The 20,167-nt window shown below is 39.2% G+C and overlaps 1 protein-coding gene across 1 annotated transcript in view; it reads left to right on the forward strand.

Annotated features, from left to right (window-relative positions):
• Positions 1-20,167, forward strand: part of LOC107707579 (cytosolic carboxypeptidase 6) — a 347,536-nt gene that overhangs the window by 28,065 nt on the left and 299,304 nt on the right. Inside the window, exon 3 of the mRNA XM_016511653.1 lies at positions 7,124-7,248. Within this exon, the coding sequence (XP_016367139.1) occupies positions 7,124-7,248 (125 nt within the window). The remainder of the gene's footprint in view (positions 1-7,123; positions 7,249-20,167) is intronic.

Genomic DNA, 20,167 nt, shown 5'->3' on the forward strand with positions numbered 1-20,167 from the left:
GGCATGTTGAAGGAGGCTCTGTGGCAGGAAAATGCTGAGAGGATGACTGCACCGGCTCGGTCCTCTTGCAGTCGAATACGGAGCAACTTTCTGCTCTTATGTTTATTCCGTGCACGATCAAGTGCTTCATCATATTTGATGTGTTGCCCGTCTTGGCAGCAATTATCTTATTGCAAATATTGCATCGCACGCTATTGTCGTCGAGCTTGACGAAATGTAGCCACACTTTTGATCTTTTAAACATCTTTTAAATCTATGGGGGTTGGGACGCTACACTACAGCCTCACGTGTGAGAGACGCGTCTCTGAGCGAGTGGGCGTAAACTATTGATTTTCCCTGATGCCTCGCCCCAGCCAATCACCAGCATTTGATTTGTGCATGTCAAGCATGCTGCGCGTTTACTGGCTCACTGATGTTGACCAGATTAAACCCTTAGGTATCGAAATTTGGTACTGAACGAAAATTAATTTTTCGATACTCGATAGTATCGAGGCAATTCGGTTGGTGCCTAAAAAGTATCGAACTCGATACCCAGCCCTAGTTATATTTGCACAAAACAGTCAAGGCAACTTTTTAAAAGTGGGTTTTTTTTTCCGCAGAGTCTGTTGGTTTCATTATCTATGACATGAGATGTAGCCAGGGTCCAAAATTAACTTTTTTGTGTACCTGCCAATAGCAAGTAAATTAAGAACATTTAATGACCAGAGCTATTTCTTACTGGCACTGTATTTTGGATAATTTTATTTTAAAAAAGTAAATTAAAAAAAAAATTTTCCTATGAAAATGCAATTATTTAGCAGTTTTTTTCTGCATATTTGTGAAACACTCTGTGTCTATGCTGGCTTATGTTGATCATATATATATATACAGTATATACAGTATCTCACAGAAGTGAGTACACCCTCACATTTTTGTAAATATTTTATTATATCTTTTCATGTGACAACACTGAAGAAATTACACTTTGCTACAATGTAAAGTAGTGAGTGTACAGCTTGTATAACAGTGTGAATTTGCTGTCCCCTCAAAATAACTCAACACACAGCCATTAATGTCTAAACCGCTGGCCACAAAAGTGAGTAAACCCCTAAGTGAAAATGTCCAAATTGGGCCAAATTAGCCATTTTCTCTCCCCGGTGTCATGTGACTCATTAGTGTTACAAGGTCTCAGGTGTGAATGGGGAGCAGGTGTGTTAAATTTGGTGTTATCACTCTCACTCTCTCATACTGGTCACTGGAAGTACAACATGGCACCTCATGGCAAAGAACTCTCTGAAGATCTGAAAAAAAGAATTGTTGCTCTACATAAAGATGGCGTAGGCTATAAGAAGATTGCCAAGACCCTGAAACTGAGCTGCAACACGGTGGCCAAGATACAGCGATTTAACAGGACAGGTTCCACTCAGAACAGACCTCCCCATGGTCGACCAAAGAAGTTGAGTGCACGCGCTCAGCGTCATATCCAGAGGTTGTGTTTGGGAAATAGACGTATGAGTGCTGCCAGCAATGCTGCAGAGGTTGAAGGGGTCAGCCTGTCAGTGCTCAGACCATACGCCGCACACTGCATCAAATTGGTCTGCATGGCTGTCGTCCCAGAAGGAAGCCTCTTCTAAAGATGATGCACAAGAAAGCCCGCAAACAGTTTGCTGAAGACAAGCAGACTAAGGACATGGATTACTGGAACCATGTCCTGTGGTCTGATGAGACCAAGATAAACTTATTTGGTTCAGATGGTGTCAAGCGTGTGTGGCGGCAACCAGGTGAGGAGTACAAAGACAAGTGTGTCTTGCCTACAGTCAAGCATGGTGGTGGGAGTGTCATGGTCTGGGGCTGCATGAGTGCTGCCGGCACTGGGGAGCTACAGTTCATTGAGGGAACCATGAATGCCAACATGTACTGTGACATACTGAAGCAGAGCATGATCCCCTCCCTTCGGAGACTGGGCCGCAGGGCAGTATTCCAACATGATAACGACCCCAAACACACCTCCAAGACGACCACTGCCTTGCTAAAGAAGCTGAGGGTAAAGGTGATGGATTGGCCAAGCATGGGCATCCTCAAACGGAAGGTGGAGGAGCGCAAGGTCTCTAACATCCACCAGCTCCGTGATGTCATCATGGAGGAGTGGAAGAGGACTCCAGTGGCAACCTGTGAAGCTCTGGTGAACTCCATGCCCAAGAGGGTTAAGGCAGTGCTGGAAAATAATGGTGGCCACACAAAATATTGACACTTTGGGCCCAATTTGGACATTTTCACTTAGGGGTGTACTCACTTTTGTGGCCAGCGGTTTAGACATTAATGGCTGTGTGTTGAGTTATTTTGAGGGGACAGCAAATTTACACTGTTATACAAGCTGTACACTCACTACTTTACATTGTAGCAAAGTGTCATTTCTTCAGTGTTGTCACATGAAAAGATATAATAAAATATTTACAAAAATGTGAGGGTGTACTCTCTTCTGTGAGATACTGTATATATATACTGTATATGTATATTTATTTATTTCTATCATAAATGTATTTTTTTTATGATGACTGATCAGCTGATTCGTGTATATAGCTGATCAGTATAGGTCACAGTCATAATCTCTTTTTTTTTTAAATACAAGCACATAAAAACAATTTTCCAAGTTTTGGCATTTCTTCCTTTTTTTTCTTCTACTAATTGTAGTTTGTATTACAATCACATGAAAACTATGAAACTCCAATTAAACTCTCGCAATTAAGACCAAATCACTGGATCACTGTTACTGCATGTCGATTGCCAATGTTTGATGCTAAAAGTGGCGTAAATGGTTAATGTGCTGGAATGGATGAATGATGAATTAGCGTGCACATCTGTCTGGAACAGGTGCAGCCACCAATCTCCCATTCTCTCCTTCTCTCTCTTTCTCCTCCAGTGACTGGCTTAGCTACTGATCCTTTCTCTCTTTCTCTGTATGGTTGGCTGATGTATAAAAAAATACATATTAGAGCTGTAAAACAGATGTTATTTTTGGTGTAAAGTGTGTTTGACTTGACTCTTCTCAGTGGCTGAGAGCTGCGGTGTGGAGCCCTATCACTTCTGCTGGGAGTTCATGTCTGTCATTCACGTTAAGATATGAAGGGGAATGTGAAATGGCAATACGTCTTGTTCTTAGCTGCCCTGGAGGTTTTGAACTCAGGGCGGTCGCTAGTGGGGTGAAAGGTGGTGACGATTATAAGGTCTCAACCGACTGGCTGAGGTCAGCCTAAAAAGACGCTCGGGACAGTTGACAGACCACTGCTGTGCGTCGTCACGAAAGCTTATCAATTGCACGTGTTTTTAAGCCTTGCCAATTTAAACATTCAAAAGAGTTTAATGCATTGAGATGCATTGTCTCTTAAAGTGACCACGCCTAATTTACTAGCTGCTGTCGGTGTCCTTAATGTTAATCCCAGAAAATGAAAGAAAGAAAATCACTCACTGCTCTTGACTGAATTACTTTGTAGTTTTAACAATAATTAATCCACAGTCAAACCAAAAATTATTCAGACACCAGATATAATTTTTGATATTTTTTTACTAGTGGGTGCAGGACACTATAGTTCATTTATGTAAGTGAGTATAGCAAAATAAAGTAAACGGTGACATATTATACACAAAAATTCTTCATACTGTGGACTACCAGTGAAATTGATAAATAAATTTGGGACCAAAAATTATTCAGACACTGACCTGACCATGTTTTGCTTACGTGTTTTTTCTTTAATTGCTAATGCAACCTTTTTACACCACAGACTGAACAAAATTAAGCATTGCTTGGTAATTGGTCAACAAAGTATTGATAGTTGTGTAAATATTGTCATACTAACAGTTGTCTGAAGTTTTGGTTGATTGTAATCCATTACATACCTTTCTATCAAAGTTATCTGACATTATCAAGATGAATTTGTTCTGACACAGTTTAACTCTGAGTTCTTGTCATATTTTATTACCATTTTCTAAACTATAGCGAATGTAATGTGAGAAATGTTGAAGGTGTCTGAATAAATTTTGGTTTGACTGTATATTTAATTTTTACACTGAAGACTATGCAGTGCTATTTTACATTTTAATTATTCGGTTTCTGTACCTGGACACCTACAAACTTGAAAAAACTTAAACATTGTGTAAATGGCACAAATAAATGGAACGAACATACAAATTAAACAATTTCAAACAGGGCCCACTGGTACAATCTGCACCGGGGCCCCGCAAACCCCAGCTACGGCCTTAATCATTAAACTGATTAAATTCATCTAGATGCCTTATTTTAAAGTGGATGTGCAGCACAGTTCTATGGTATTCTGGTACTAAAATAATGGCATAATACCAAAAACTGGCATTGCTACAATATCATTAGCAAATTTAAGAACATTATTAATTATGAGATGAATCTCAAATTATTCTTATTCATTATTAAATTTATTGGGAACCCTAGTTTAATTTCATTAGTCGCTCAAGACTGTTTTAGTATTGATTTAGTATCTAAAGCCAACATTTTCGTATCAGCCGATACCCTTATGCACACACGCTTTCAGAAAATGTTGCAAAATGCATCTATTGATCCACACATAAAAGCTACGTGTCATGTTTGCGTTACATATGGACCTTTCCATTTCATTCAGATATGTTTATAAAGGTCACTCATTGACTTTTGCAATAGTTGTCTGATAATCTATAAAAACGCCTTTCCATCAGGAGTGTACTACTGCTGTCATACTTGGATTTCTGCTGCAGGAGATTTGTGTTTAAAAGAAAGTGACTTTAATCAGCTAAAGTGCCAATATCCATTTCATCTGTAGAGCACTATCAATCTACCCAATACACTGGAAGAAAGACGCAGTGACCATTAGAACCATTGGGCAGCTGTTCAGAAAATAAACAGAAATGTATAAATTAGTTTATGAAGTTATATACTTAAGGGGGAAAAAGTGGCATGTTTTCATGCTTGATTTATAATCATCTGAACTGGCTGTATCGGGAAGTTGAAACTTGAAAAGGATGAACTTCGCACTTTCACAGTTTCATCCTGAGAGAATCCATACCCGCTGGTTTTGTGGACAGGCAGAGTGAGTTTGCGATGAGTTTGGGAATGTTTGGGATGTGTTGTCTCTGTTCTGGCAGAAGGATAATGTTCCGCTGGGCTCCGATGTGATGGAATGGTGGTCACTCCATCTGTCAGTAATTAGCTCTGAGCTAGCTTCCACCAGGCGATGACTTCCACACTTCTTTCCCTGAACCCAGACTGCATGAGCAGGGCAACCAGATGCATCTCCCCCTCCTTCCCTCCTTCCTTCGTTTCACCAGCCTTATGAGTTGACTCTTTGTTCTCATTTTCATAGAATGGGGCTGCTGGACTAGCAGTCAATGCAGCATTTCACTAGTAAGTAAGTTAGTTGGCATTCAGCAGATGCTTTTATCTTTGTAGTATAGCAACAATCCCTCTGGAACAACCTTCAACCACGGGTTTAAAAATCTCATGAAAGCTAAAATTGAGTGTTGTGCTTTTTAGTTAATGCCTGTTCCTTTTTATGTTTGTGTACTTTTAAAAGTGGACTAAATGAAACATTACATGAAAGGATCCAAGGCAGTTCTTTTAGTCCAAATGTGACCAGCCAAAACAATAATAAAGGCTTTTTAACTTTGTTTTGGAACTTTTTCTCTTAATGTTTAAGACCCAACCAAAGAGCACCTTCTGGGATTATTATGAGGTCCTTCCAACTGGTAGCATTCCTAAAAACAATAAATACTAAATACATCACACCATTTTGTGTGTTCTATAAGTGTATTTCTCAGGTGCACAATTGGGATTGCTAATGGATTTAAACCAACAACCTTTCAGTTACTAGCCTAGATCTTAAACTACTATACCTCGTCACCATATTTACTTTATTAATAGAGTAATTAGCTTCAGCTTTTCTTTCTTTGATGTTCCAAAAAATCAGTCATTGAAGCAAAAGATGTTAAAGGGGTCATATGATGCGATTTCAAGTTTTCCTTTCTCTTTGGAGTGTTACAAGCTGATTGTGCATAGATAAGATCCCTGAAGTTGCAAAGACTAAAGTCTCAAAACCAAAGAGATATTCTTTATCAAAGTTAAGACTCTGCCATGCCCCCCTAAAACGGCTCGTTCTAACACGCCCCCACATATCTACCCCACTATGTGGAAATATTTGCATAATGCACCCAAATGGCTTGTTATTCTGCGATCTGCTACCAAAGCTGTCTAGTCGTCACCTGAGCGACTGCCAAGCATCTCGGCTGACTTCCTCCATCCCACCCAGTAAGAGTGTGTGTATGTGTGTGTCAAAATCTATGGGGAAAGAAAAGGTTAGACTAGGGTTACCATACGTGCCATTTTCCCAGGACGCGTCCTGGCCAGGATTTCTATATTGCCTAAAATATCTAGGTTTTGGCTTTGTTTGCGTGTGCAGACCGATCGGTGTATGACATCAAAGAACCATACAGATGGTTATGCTTTCGAAACGCTCTCGAGGTACTTTGATGTCATACACCGATCGGTCTGCACACGCAAACAAAGCCAAAACCTAGATATTTTAGGCAATATAGAAATCCTGGCCAGGACGCGTCCTGGCCAGGATTTCTATATTGCCTAAAATATCTAGGTTTTGGCTTTGTTTGCGTGTGCAGACCGATCGGTGTATGACATCAAAGAACCATACAGATGGTTATGCTTTCGAAACGCTCTCGAGGTACTTTGATGTCATACACCGATCGGTCTGCACACGCAAACAAAGCCAAAACCTAGATATTTTAGGCAATATAGAAATCCTGGCCAGGATGCGTCCTGGGAAAATGGCACGTATGGTCACCCTAGGTTAGACTGCAACACTGTATTTTATTTCCCTTAACATAAATGAAATACTTTAAACACACAAATATCAGTAGGATCCCAACTGAGTTATAGTTCATTTTATTAGTCTACAGGGAAATCTCTCCCAGTCACTGCTCTCTGTGCGGACATATTTGTGTCTGCCAGGTTAAACTAAACAATACCACATTTTGAAATATATGTGTTTCTGTATGAATATATTAAAGCATATCATAGAGCTACTGAATAGATTCAAGACCTGAAATTTGTTTGTTTGTCTCTCCGTAGGTAACCTGGGTCGTGTTGACTACATCAGTGAATTTGAGTTTGATCTGTTCATCAGGCCTGACACGTGTAACCCGCGCTTCAGAGTGTGGTTTAACTTCACAGTGGAAAACGTTCGAGAGACTCAGGTAAGCCCAGACCTGCACAGAGACTCTTTACAAAAAATAACTCATCTAAAATGTTCCTAGAAATGTTCAGCCTTACATAAAGATGTATCCATGTTTCAGAAACTGGCTTTTAAACTAGTGTTTTTTTGTTTTTGTTTTACACTTTATATTCAGTGAGGGCCTTTGACATACACTACTATTTAAAATTGTCTTTTTGAAAGACATCTCTTATGCTCATCAAGACTACATTTAAAATATACAGTAGATACAGTAAAATTGTGAAATAATTTTCACAATTAAAATGTTTAAAATAACTTTTCTATTTTAGTATATTTTAAAATATTTTAAAATGGAGTCTTCAATGTCACATGATCCTTCAGAAATCATTTTAATATGCTGATTTGGTTTTCCAGAAACATTTCTTACTATTATCAGTGTTGAAAATGGTGTAATGGTGAATTTTGTGGAAACTGTAATACAATTTTTTTTTAGGATTCTTTGATTAATTTTAAAAGTACAGCATTTATTTTAAATAAAATAAATAAAAGTATTAATTTAACAAAAAAAAAAATCATACTGATCAACTTTTCAATGGTAGTGTAGTTGTGTGAGAAAAAATAAGCTAAACTTTGGTATTTTTTATACTGTTTCATGGCTGTTACATGGCTGTTGTTGTTGTTATTATTATTATTTGGACCAGCAAATTTTGTCTTTTTTTTTTTTTTTTTTTCATTCTTTCTGTTATGTTGGTGCAATGTTGCATCGTGAAACACGTTGTAATGCAAATGACTTTTGATGAAACGGTCTAGAAATGTTAAATGCCATGAAAGATTGAAAGGTATTGGGGCAGTGAGGTCTGCCTGTCATTATCACATTGATGATATGCCATAAGTTTTCAAGTGTCACCCACAAACTCCCAAAGGCAGACAATTAGCAGCAAAATAAATTCATCCCTTATGCTGACGTGAATCCTCAGCAGATTGGATGACTGATGCTTTAAATGACATCTCAGGCTCCTGGAAGAATCAATATCGCAAATGAATCTTAAATCATGCAGGCTTACATGACTTTAAATCACTTTTTCTGTGGAAGCGTGACTCTCAAGTGCCAGTTCATGCCTGTAATCAATTTACAGAGACCTTGTGGTACACGCGTCAGGCGCACAGATTGGTTTATTCACAATGTAATTTATGGATGATTGAGTCAAGTTATCTCTCAAATGAATACATTTCTTCTTTTTTCTCACATGGTTTGAAATATCATGTGACAAATCAACAAGTGGTAGCGTTCCCCCGAAGAAACACAATGTGCGCAAGTCAAATTGACAAACTTCACCTTGTCGTCGAGCTTCAAGTCTGTCTCTTTCTTTTTTCCCCCCTCTCCTGTCCTCTTAGCTTGTCATTGCGCAGACAGACAGTATCCTCTCGTGAGCTCAGGACATTGTCATTGGTGGAGAGGAGTGGTCACATGCCACAGTGATATGTGGGAACAGAGGGCGTGTCCGCCGGACAGGCCAGCTGGCTGGGCCGGGCTGCAGTTGTTTAGTTTTGTTAACGCCGGTCGAAGCCTCATCAAGGCTGTCATTTTTGTTTAATAGCTAGAGGACGGTTTACACTAAGAAAGGAGGGGCAGAAGGAGGACACGCACGCTATCTTACTGATCTTAGATACCTACACGCAAGGATTGCACACACCGAGGATGATATGAGGAGGGACGGAGCTGTTATTAATAGGAAGTGCTTTACAAAGAAATATAAAGAGCGACAAAATATACCGTGTGAGAGAGAGACTAGATGAAAATGCGGGATGCTGTTGCCATCTCCTGTAACCTGGCTCTATCAGCCCATCTCCCTGCAGTGCTGTAGTCAGCGCTAATCAAATTTTATGGGCAAGAGATGAAAGAGAAGAGATGGAAGCCCTAGTCCAGGAGTCTGATCGATTTTAGGGCCAGATACCACTCTGCATCCTGCGCCAACAGGATATTTGCTGCTATGGCAAAAAAGAGAAAGATCAGGAGGGGAAGAAAACACACACACATCATACACGCTACAGGTGGCAAAAGAGAAACATTTACACTATTAGCTTTGGAGGTGCTTTGTTGATGCTGACTCCACCCTCCCCACTCTCTCCCGCTGTCACCACCTTGCCCTCTGTCTCCGTAATCTTTTCTTCATCAATCCAATTTCCGTTTAAAATGAGGACTAGTGTGAATTTAATCTACTTCAGTGGGAGGAGGTGGGGGCGGTCGGTTGGTTTAGCAGAATGGAGTTTGTTTGGTAAGGGTCGTCTGTGAGAGAGAGACAACTGCAACACATATTGCATGTTTTGATTTGTTTAATTATTTTTTATTTTATTATTATTTTTTTATTTAAAAAAGGAGAATAAGAACACAAATAAGCTGAATAACAGAATAGTTAAATAAAAGTGTACTGATCTGGCCAGCTCTGCGCTAGAGAGATATCAGGCCAGGCACAGAGAAGTTGACGAGTGTTTTATTCCTGCACACCCACCAACTCTCTCTTTGCTAAAGAACAGGGGAATAGGAAGCAGTGAAAGTGTGTAATACTGAAGCTGAGATGACCATTTTGAAGTAAATGTAAGCTGGTGAAACAGATTTGGTCATCTCAATCAGCTTAGCGGCTTTGTGGAAATTGGCTGCAGCATTTTTTTTTGATGACGGATGGATGTCTTTTTCCTTTTCTTCTCCACCCAAAAAATCTGTTACCTTAGAACCTGGACTCCCTCCTTGTCGTTGAGCTGAGGTTAATTATTTTGCGATGGGATGGAGTTTGTGGCTTCTGTTTAATCAACGACTGTAATTGTGTGTGTGTGTGTGTGTGTGGTGTCGTCATGAAGCTGCTTTAATGTGCATTCAAAATCTGTATTATACTGGCTCCTGTGTTGGAGAAAAAATGCTTTAGCAGATTTAATTGTCTTTGAAGAGGATGGTCATATTTGCAAGAGAACACCTAGGTTTGATCACACATCTAAAGATGTGATTATGATGCTATATTCAATTCATAGGCATTTTTAATCAGTGTTATTTCTCACTCTGTTTTTATACTTGATATTTTTGGAAATTTACATCTACTGTGATTTTGCTCTGGGCATTCTTAATGTTCATATCCATGATTTATAATGTATAGTTGTGAATGATGAAGCTGGTTTTATTAATTACTTGGATTGTTTTATGCTTGTTTATATTCAGTGTAGAACTACAAACCCTATAAACACTGTTGATAGCTTGAAGGATGTGAGTTTATGTTTGATTTTGTGTAATGCTTTAAAATTTCTAATTTTCTTTGTGGCCTTTTTGGCACTTTTATTGAAATGTATAGTAGAGAGAGGGACAGGAAAATATTGTGAGATAAAAAGCAAACTGGAAATGATGTAGGACTTAAGCACCAAGGCTTAACATTTTTGGAATATTTGCATTTCCTTTCCTCTCCTCTCCTCTCCTTTCCTTTCTTTTTCAATTCATTTTTTGTTACTTTCTGTTAAAAGTGAATATTTCCACATAATCATAAAAAGGTACATTGTGAAGCAAGATGTGAACCAATATCACCTGCATGAGTGCCAAGGCTCAAACATATGGGACACATTTTCATTTTCATTGACTTTTAAAAGCAAAGATTCTTGATCACACCTGATCAAAGACAAAAGGACCTTCTGAGTCATTCGTATGATGTTACTAATTAATGTCATTAAGTATGTGTTTTTTCCCCTCCATGCTCTGTACGAGAGTCAAAGACTGCTATTAGCTCATCATAGTGACGGCAGCACAGTGTAAACATTTTGACGTCTTGTATCTGCACAAAGAAAGGAAAGACAGAGCAGAGAAAGGAGAGATGGTGATGGAGATGGGAGTAGAGATCCTGGCCCATCCGTGAGTGCTGTAATGGATGAGATGCATATTGATTTTTCTGCTGGAGTGGAGGGAGACTGGGTGGAGCAGGTGTGTGCTTGTATTAACAGTAGCATTAGCATGAGTTTGTGCAACAGCATCAATGTGTGTCTATGTGAGTGTGTGAATGTGATGGTGTCTGTGTATGTGTGTGTGTGAGTGAGAGAGATTTGCGGGAATGGGCGTGTGCTGAGTGATCTTGGCTATGTGTTCTGGGAAGGCTGCTGGAGGTTGTGCTGTGTAATATCAGCTCTTTGGCACAGCCCGGCCTCTGCATCTGACTCTGTAAACCTGCATAATGGACTCTTATCACGCACACACACACACACACACACACACACACACACACACGCACAATACTTTGTGTTCATACAGGGCCATTTAACCCTTCTGTTGTCCTTCAGACTGGACTGAGGGACATGATGGGAGGGGTAATGAATGTCTGCAGCACTGTCTCTAGAGGAATGGTGCTAGATCTGTGTGGCCAAGGGCGGTGCCATTCATGTATCCTTGTGTAAGTGTGTATGCGGACATGTGTATCTGATATTGATGTGTAGGATTAGAGGGCAACCGATGCAGTCTCCTGACATATGCAAATGTGAGAGCATGAAACAGGTCGCATCTAGGAGTAGGTGGAATGACCGAAATGGGGAAAAAAAATCATTTTTTTTAACTAAAAATGAAAGATAATTTTTATTTTTATTTTTTGCTGTAACATTCAGCCATTTTCAATGAACATTATTTGAATGGATTTGCCAACTGGATATAGCATTACAAGACAGGTACAAAGAAAGCAAAATAGTAAATAATAGATTGTAAAATGATTCTAATAGATTTCATAGAGGTTATGTTTGTGTCTTCCAAATGATAAAACCCACTCACTATGAAAGACATTACATTGCGGAAGTTAAATGTGTTGCATGCTGTCTTTAACAACTCATACTACGATAAAGACAGCAAAACAACAAACCAAAAAGAACATTATTTCAACTCACGTTTGTTCTGTTCACTTTCCTCCTGAGTTTTTCTGTGTATTGGCTGGTATTTTCTTCCAGTCTGTGTGTGGAAATGCTTTTAAGTAATTTCCCTGTCATCTCTCTGCCCACCGTTTTTGAGGTTTCTCCAGGGGGGGGTGGAAGGAGAGAACAGATGTCTAGGATGTGGCAGGGGTCCTGTTCAGCCCTTTGATGAGGTTGTTTGAGGATTACACCTGTAATTTAGGTAAAGTAGCCCAAGCAGCAAGACATTGACCTCCTGTATTCTCATACAGGTTCTGCTAGAGTCATTTGTCATATTAGAAATAAACAGCCTTCCTTGATCCATCAGCTCTGATTTTACTTGCAGATGTTGTTTGTTTTTATTTTTATGTTATTAATTAGGGTTGTCAATTTAACATGTTGATTTAGTGGGATTAATTGTTAAATGCAACTTGTTAAAAATTAGCACAATTAATCATGCCCCCTGACCCATATGTAAATGCCATAATTTTAATAATTTTTCTACCATTGCAGCAATTCAAGCTTGAAGTACTACCAGTACATCCCCAGCTGCTATACATGCTGGATAGAGAGCAACAGAATGGAACAGGACATAAGAATGTTGTGATTATTTTTTTAACTACTATTAAAACTAGTTAACACTAATGTTAGGGTAAATGCCATAATTTTAATAATTTTTCTACCATTGCAGCAATTCAAGCTTGAAGTACTACCAGTACATCCCCAGCTGCTATACATGCTGGATAGAGAGCAATGGAACAGGACATAAGAATGTTGTGATTATTTTTTTAACTACTATTAACTACAGCTTTAAAAATATTTATCTTACATACAAAAAATCCAGTTCTTATAATGTCTATTGACAGCTTTTGTCTGCCACCAAATGTTAGTGTCTTAGAACTATCTTCATTTGTGGCTTTTCTCAGCAAATATTCATGTATGCCATTTAATTGCAATTCATTTGTTTCAGTTACAATTTGTAATCTTTTGACAGCCCTATTATTAATGATATTTTGATTCATAACAGCGGAAAGTAGAACAGCGGTTATATTCTTTGCTCATTCAGAAAAACATTCTGATTAAGCCCCAGCTTTGTTTTGCGATCATTCCAAGCCATTGCTAATGTGGTCACACAAGCAGAGTGTTTCCTCCCAATATGGCGTGTCTATTTACAGTCTTGCTATACAAGCAGCTAATGTGGCTAATGTACTGTGATTTGGCCAGGCTGCCGGGGGATCTGCACAGGAAGCTCATTTCACAGATATATAAGCACGCTGCACAGAGCGGCTCCAGCAGCACCTCGGCTCCGTGGCGATCATCCGGATGGCGGGTGCATCTGTGCTCCATACGGAGCCCAATACACTCCCTCTGCGGGAAAGACGGAGACCGTGCCATGCGCAGACCCCCTGCCAACATGAAAGCTTGAGATTACATCTGCAGCGTCCCTCGTCCTCCTCCCCCCAAAACACCAACCAGCTAGGCAGGTGGCCCATTTATATACATTAAAAGAGCCAAACATCTCACGTCTCGACTTCAGGGCTTTTTGATAAAGGCCGCTGCTGGGAATGGGAGGGAGCCCGCGGGACCCTTTTGAGTGGCTAAAAGGCTGAATTTGGCGGCCGGGTGCTGCTGTGCTTGGCGCGGCTAGTGGGACACATTGTAAGGGAATGGCAGGGGCCATGCCGAGCGCCGCGCATCTTCAGGAATGCACGCAGCGGCAGGCCGAGGATCATCCTTTTACAGGCCATAATGAATACAGATTGCACAGCCGGATCGAGATGCTCGGCAATCTGCTGTGCTGAAAATGAAACAACTGCTGCTCTAATCAAATAGTCTTTTCATGCCAGCGTACTCCTTAAGTCGAGGCTAAATTCAATTCCAGAATTCTGGGGTTATAAATGTTGTAATTAGACCATTGTTTTTAAACAGGAGGGTTCTGTACAGGCTGGCTCTCTATCTCCCTCTTGCTTTGTAGCTCCTGATCTCTATCTGAGTTGTAACCCATTGTGGCCCCAATGTGCTGAATGCGAAAGCTGAGGCTATAGACTCTTTGGGGCCCTTCAGAACCCCTCTGCCCAAGTCAGATTCATTATGCTGACTAGCATTCAGGGAGTCTGCAGTTTATTAAACAAAGAGGAGCTGGTGAGCAGCGGCACACTGATGCTTTGTTGCAGCTTTTGTTTCTGTTTGTGCACTTAATTCGATCAGCTCCGTGCCCCCCTCTAACCACGCTGTTTGTTCTTTGCCGTTAATTACTGCCTAAATTGTTCTCTTGATGTTATATCTGTGTTTATTTACAATGGGGGGGCTGCAGAAATGCCTTATATAGAAAGGTGTGCAGCTGTTATTTTCTGGCTTTAGCCCTCTATTCTTTACCTACCAATAAGAAACCCTGCAGACAAAGCAAATGATCGCTACATTGGAGCCTCATAAAGTTGTTTGTGTTTAGACTTTAACTAAAGGGCATTGCTTTGCTTTCCTGAAATGTTTAGATACTCATTTTTATTCACACTTAATGGTTTACATCATAGTTTTTTTTTTTGGTGGGCCACAGGATTGTTTTGACTGGGTTGCTGACAGCAGAAAAACTTTCAAAAAAAATTCCTATATATTTCATCCAAGTGATATTTAGACTCTAAAAGTAAAAGCTGATATATATTATCTATATGTTCAATACAGTATATACAACTATTGTAATGTACAGTATATACATTCATATTATATATATATATACAGGTGCATCTCAATAAATTAGAATGTCGATTTTTTTTCCCAAATTGCAGAAAATTCTTTACAGTATATCAAGATTTGTCATATATTCTCACATTTTAATACAATGTGGTTGAAAATTCAAAAAGACATGCATGAAACTCTTAATTTTACATATCACCATTGTTAGAAGATGAGGCAGCATATGGATTGATGGCAGAAAACTGTGTTGTACATATGGGAAGTATTACTATTTGCATATAGTGAAAGTCTTTCCCATGAAGTTACTTTCAAGAAGCTGAAATGTAGGTTAAGGAGAGTTTGGTTGTATGTATGTCAGTGGCGTTCCGTCCATATAAGCTGCGAATGCTCCGCATACCCAGGCCTTTTGAGAGAATAAGTTCACGGTATAATTCATATAAACATGATTATAAGTTAACCCCTTGTTATTTGAAATGTAACTTAAAGCTTAAAGAGTTAGGAATAAGTAGCCTTCGTAAAATTATTATTTTTTGCCAAACGGCAGTGATTTTCTGTAAATCTACGTCAGTTATGGTTGTTTCCGGGAGAGCGGATTCTCCGCAGCTTTCTCTCCTCCGCTCTGTTGCTATGACTCGTCAGGATTATAGCGCGTTCTCAGTGATTTGCTGGTCTGCGGCAGATTTAATGCGCGAGGTAAGCTGTTCGCGAAGCACTCGCCCAAGCGGAAAAATGCGCTGTTGCCAGATCTCGATTGCCGAAAATGACATTGTGTTTGATGCAAAACCATCTCGACTAAATCAAAAGAAAAGAAAAAAACACAAACTGTATATTTTTATTTTCTCAAGCAAAGCAAATTTTAAAAGTCCACTGAACATTTTTGGTCATTGACAACATATGTTGAAGATATTGTCAGCGTTATTGCATAAGCGGTAAATAAAAATAAAGTTTATAAAAACGTGGGCTATATAAAATTTTAATAATAACAAACATCATATTGTTTTGCGTATACTGATCGTTTTCTTTGCTCACACACAGACACCGTGTCTACACCGGACGCGACAGCTGTCGTGTCACGCCGCAACATCTACAGTCTGTCTACACTGGACGTGACAAAGCGACCGTTTCAAATCATTTGAACTTTGTGTCAGTGTCATAAAGTAGGCATCTGTTTACTGTCGGGATTTTGTTGTGTCGTGCCCCGCCGCATCCAGTGTAGTTAGACAGCATCATAATGGGTTCAATAGTATTTTGTCGCGTCGCGCCGCTCGCTCCGCTCGCTCCGCTCGCTCCCCGTGTAGACACGGTGAGAGCCACGCAGATGCACATGAACTGTTCACAACTGTCAAAATGCATGTCTCTGCAAGTATCTTTGTAAACACAGTTGCTTATGGCTTAGGTGAAGGTAAACAATTGAGAAAGAAAATGGATGTGTAACAGCAATTAAATATTCCTGAGGCTTTTTGTGTCATGAATGTTAATCAAACAACAAAACACAGAGAGAAAAATCACTTTTGTAGCTTTAAAGGCAGAGTAAGTGATTTTTCAAAAACACTTTAGAAAACTGATTCGGGCCGAATCGCAAAACAAACTTGTAGCCAATCAGCAATAAGGGGCGTGTCTACTCGTGATGTGGAGGAGAGCGTGTTCAGTGCATGGGACGGACATTATACTAATTTCCCTATTATAAAGACAAAACCTTTCAAGGTAACAAAATATAAAAAAGAATGGCAGATATTTAGGCCAAAGTGGGTGAAGATAAAAATCTTTGTCATTATTTTATTTTTGTTATTAAAAAATTAGAACAAAGATACACATTACAAATACACATAATATACAAATGAAACAAACAGTGTTTTATTTTCAGTTACAATAGGTGTATTTAGCAGGAGCATTCAAGAAAAAAAAAACACTAGGTATAGATTGATTCCTATTAAAGAAACTGTCTTAAAGTTTTTCAGTCAAGATTAGTGAGTGATTTTTCGCTTTTTTTGGTGTTTTATTAACATTAAAGGAATAATTCACCCAAAAATAAAGTGTTTTATTTTTATACCATCATTCACTCACTCAAAAGTTGTTTTAAACTTGAATGAGTTTCTTTCTTCTGTTGAACATAAATGCTATTTTGAAGAAGCCAAGGTAACACTCATTTTACATACAGCACACAGTGAAAATGACATGAATATGACAGTGGGCAAACGCATAAAGCGCAGCATAATTTGAAATCACGAATTTAATGTTTAAAGCATTCAATTTGCACGGACCGAAAGAGTCACGCAGAGAACACGCGATCATGCAGGTCGCAAGCACACTTCACAAGATCTCACAACTGGATTCGACTAAGTTTGTAAGGTTTGTGAAATTTAATTTTCATTAGCCATTCAAAGATCTGTTTAAATTATGTAAATGCGTATTTGCTGAATGCTGACGGCAAACGAGAAAGTATTATAATGTTTGCCTTTCTATTACTAATAATATAAAAGCAATATATATCGTTATAATACTTTTTGTACACAGCAAAATCCCCAGAGTTAAATCAACTCTGCTCAGAGTACATATTGTCCCAATCTACAGAGTGTTAAAGTAACACTGAAGCCGAGTTAAAGTTAATGGTATAATTAAGCAATTAATTAATTGTTGAGTGAGCATTATTAAAGAAAACCCGCTGTTAACAATGTTGAAGATGAACAACTACTGCTCAGGCTTTTAGACATGAAAACATATCACATAATCCTCAACAGTGGTAACTCTGCTTCAGTGTTACTTTAACACTCTGTAGATTGGGACAATATGTACTCTGAGTTGATTTAACTCTGGGGATTTTGCTGTGTATACATTTTAATTCCTTTGTTTTACTGGATTATTAGACAGACTTCTATCCGTATTAGACAGAACTGTTAACGACGACAGCGAACAAGAGTGAGAATGTGAGCACTGTGTGCTCAGGCGCTGCCGTTCTCAGCGCTGTCAAAATAAAAGTCCCGCCTCGAACGCATCGGCCAAACAGAAAAACTTATCAGCCGATGCCGATATTTGAAAAATGCCAAATATCGGCCGATATATCGGCCTTGGCGACATATCGGTCGACCACTAATTTTTTTTTCCTACTATTAAATTCAATGTGGACCAGCAACCAGCATATCTTCTTTTGTGTTCAGCACAAGAAATAAATTAATACAGGTTTGGGACAACATGTGAGTGAGTAAATAATGACAGAAATTTAATTTTATGGTGAACTATCCCTTTAATGACAGTCGGCAGCATGCTTAGTACTATCCTTTAAGAGCTGCATGCATCTTCTAATATACAGGAACGCATCCGTTTTTCTCTCAACTGTTTACTTTCATTTTGACATAACCAACTGAGTCTATATGTAAACCTTGTGTGTTTGGACAGTATTAGTGCAAAAGATAAACTTAGTCCAGTAACTTAATCAGTCGCTGTTTGACCGGGTTTTTAGTGCGTGCACTTCGGATGCATGCGCTCAGAAAAAGCGCATGTCAGAACAACACGTGAATGAAATGTTTAACCGGCAAGGCTTTAAAACACGCAAATTATGTACTTTTGTGACTGTGAATAAGTGCAGTGTCCTGTTAGAGTATACGATACTACGATATTTCTTCAAAAGCAGATCGTGGAGACATTTTTATCGTCCACGATCAAAAATCGTCATATCGCACACCCCTACTGCGTGTGTGTATATATATATATATATATATATATTTATAGTTGTAGTGTATGGTATATTAAAATTAAAAAAATATAATAGTCAACACATTAAAACAATCAGTAATGTTTACTATTTTTTGTAACATTTGCATAATTTGCACAATTTAATCATAGGTCAGCAGTCATCATCTTACTGAAAGGAACACTTGGAATCAACTGTGAAGTACCATCAATATACAATTGTACCCTATGCATTTGCAATGCCCCTCAGACTGAAGGTCCATATGATTCCAAGTGTTCCTTTCAGTAAGATGATGACTGCTGACCTATGATGTCCACTTTACAGGACACTTTTGGGTGATTGTAACGTACCCATAAACATGAGGTGAGATGGCTGCTCCTGATTGTTGGTGGTCCATGTCCATAGAACTGTGAGTACCACAGATTAATAAATCAAGAATTGGGTCTGACAGTGTGTTCTGTCTGCCATGACTGCAGTTAGAGCGAATGAGGCAGGGTAAAAGTGAACAAAGCAGCTCTTACCCACAGTGTACTACCCACAGGGCTCCGTGCTGCCCATGTGCCCCAGGGGAGATACAGCTCTCACCGCCGCCAGCAGCATTTTAAGGCCTTCTGCGTCATGCCCCACCTCAAACTTCATGAATCTTTCATAACGCTGCTTTATCTGCGAAACCGAATGACCGTTGCGAATGACCGAGCGCATGCATGCAGGCGCACTGATTCAAACGCGCTCTATCCAAGCAACAGACAGGAACACATAACGCATATAAAGATCTGTGTCATGGTATGTGTGCGGACTAACATCATACATGGACCAACAACAATCAAGACTTAGCTCTGTTTACTGAGTACTGATTCCTTAAAGTGTTAGTTCACCCAAAAATGAAAATTAGCCCATAAATTACTCACCCTCAAGTCATCCTAGGTGTATATGACTTTATTCTTTCAGACGAATCCAGTCGGAGTTAGGGCTGGGTATCGTTCAAAATTTTCCGATATCGATACCGATACCTTGACTTCGATACCGGTTCCTGAACGATACTTTTTTCGATACCAATTTTATGAAATCAATTTGAACAAGATTACATTATCTAAAAAAAAAACTTTGGTTTTATTTTTCAGCTTGTTGATGTTTATACGGACTCAAAGACTCATCTCCTGAACCACTGCACAAAGGAACAAAATGTAACCAACACAATAAATCAGTGCAAAATAGTTTTAATAAAGCTCAAATAGTCTTCAGTTTACACATCTGTTAGGCTACATTTACACTAGTTAGTGTTTGTTTTAAAACGCATAGCTCAGACAGAATCATGATTTCTATTTATTTTCCACTGATTTACTGATGAGCATTAGCAGCTTCCAGCGCGGTCTGCTTGTGTTCTCTCTTCCATGATCACTGCTCTGACTCAGAGGTAATAACATATTTAATTTCAGCAACATTACATGGCCAAAACACACATTAGACGGCAATCAGAAGTTATTACAAACACTCGATGGTGGTTTAAAGTGAGTTTAGAGTAAAAGCGGAATATAAATCTTATGTAGCATGATGCTACAGTTTGCATGAATGGTCATCTGCATATGATCGGAACTCCACGCAGCTCCCGCGCTACTCTCCATTGGAAATTAATGACCGGTCTGTCGGTCTGTCGCTTGTC

This window comes from Sinocyclocheilus rhinocerous, unplaced genomic scaffold (genome assembly GCF_001515625.1).
Source record: "Sinocyclocheilus rhinocerous isolate Xijiao unplaced genomic scaffold, SAMN03320098_v1.1 scaffold1166, whole genome shotgun sequence".
NCBI lineage: Eukaryota > Metazoa > Chordata > Actinopteri > Cypriniformes > Cyprinidae > Sinocyclocheilus > Sinocyclocheilus rhinocerous.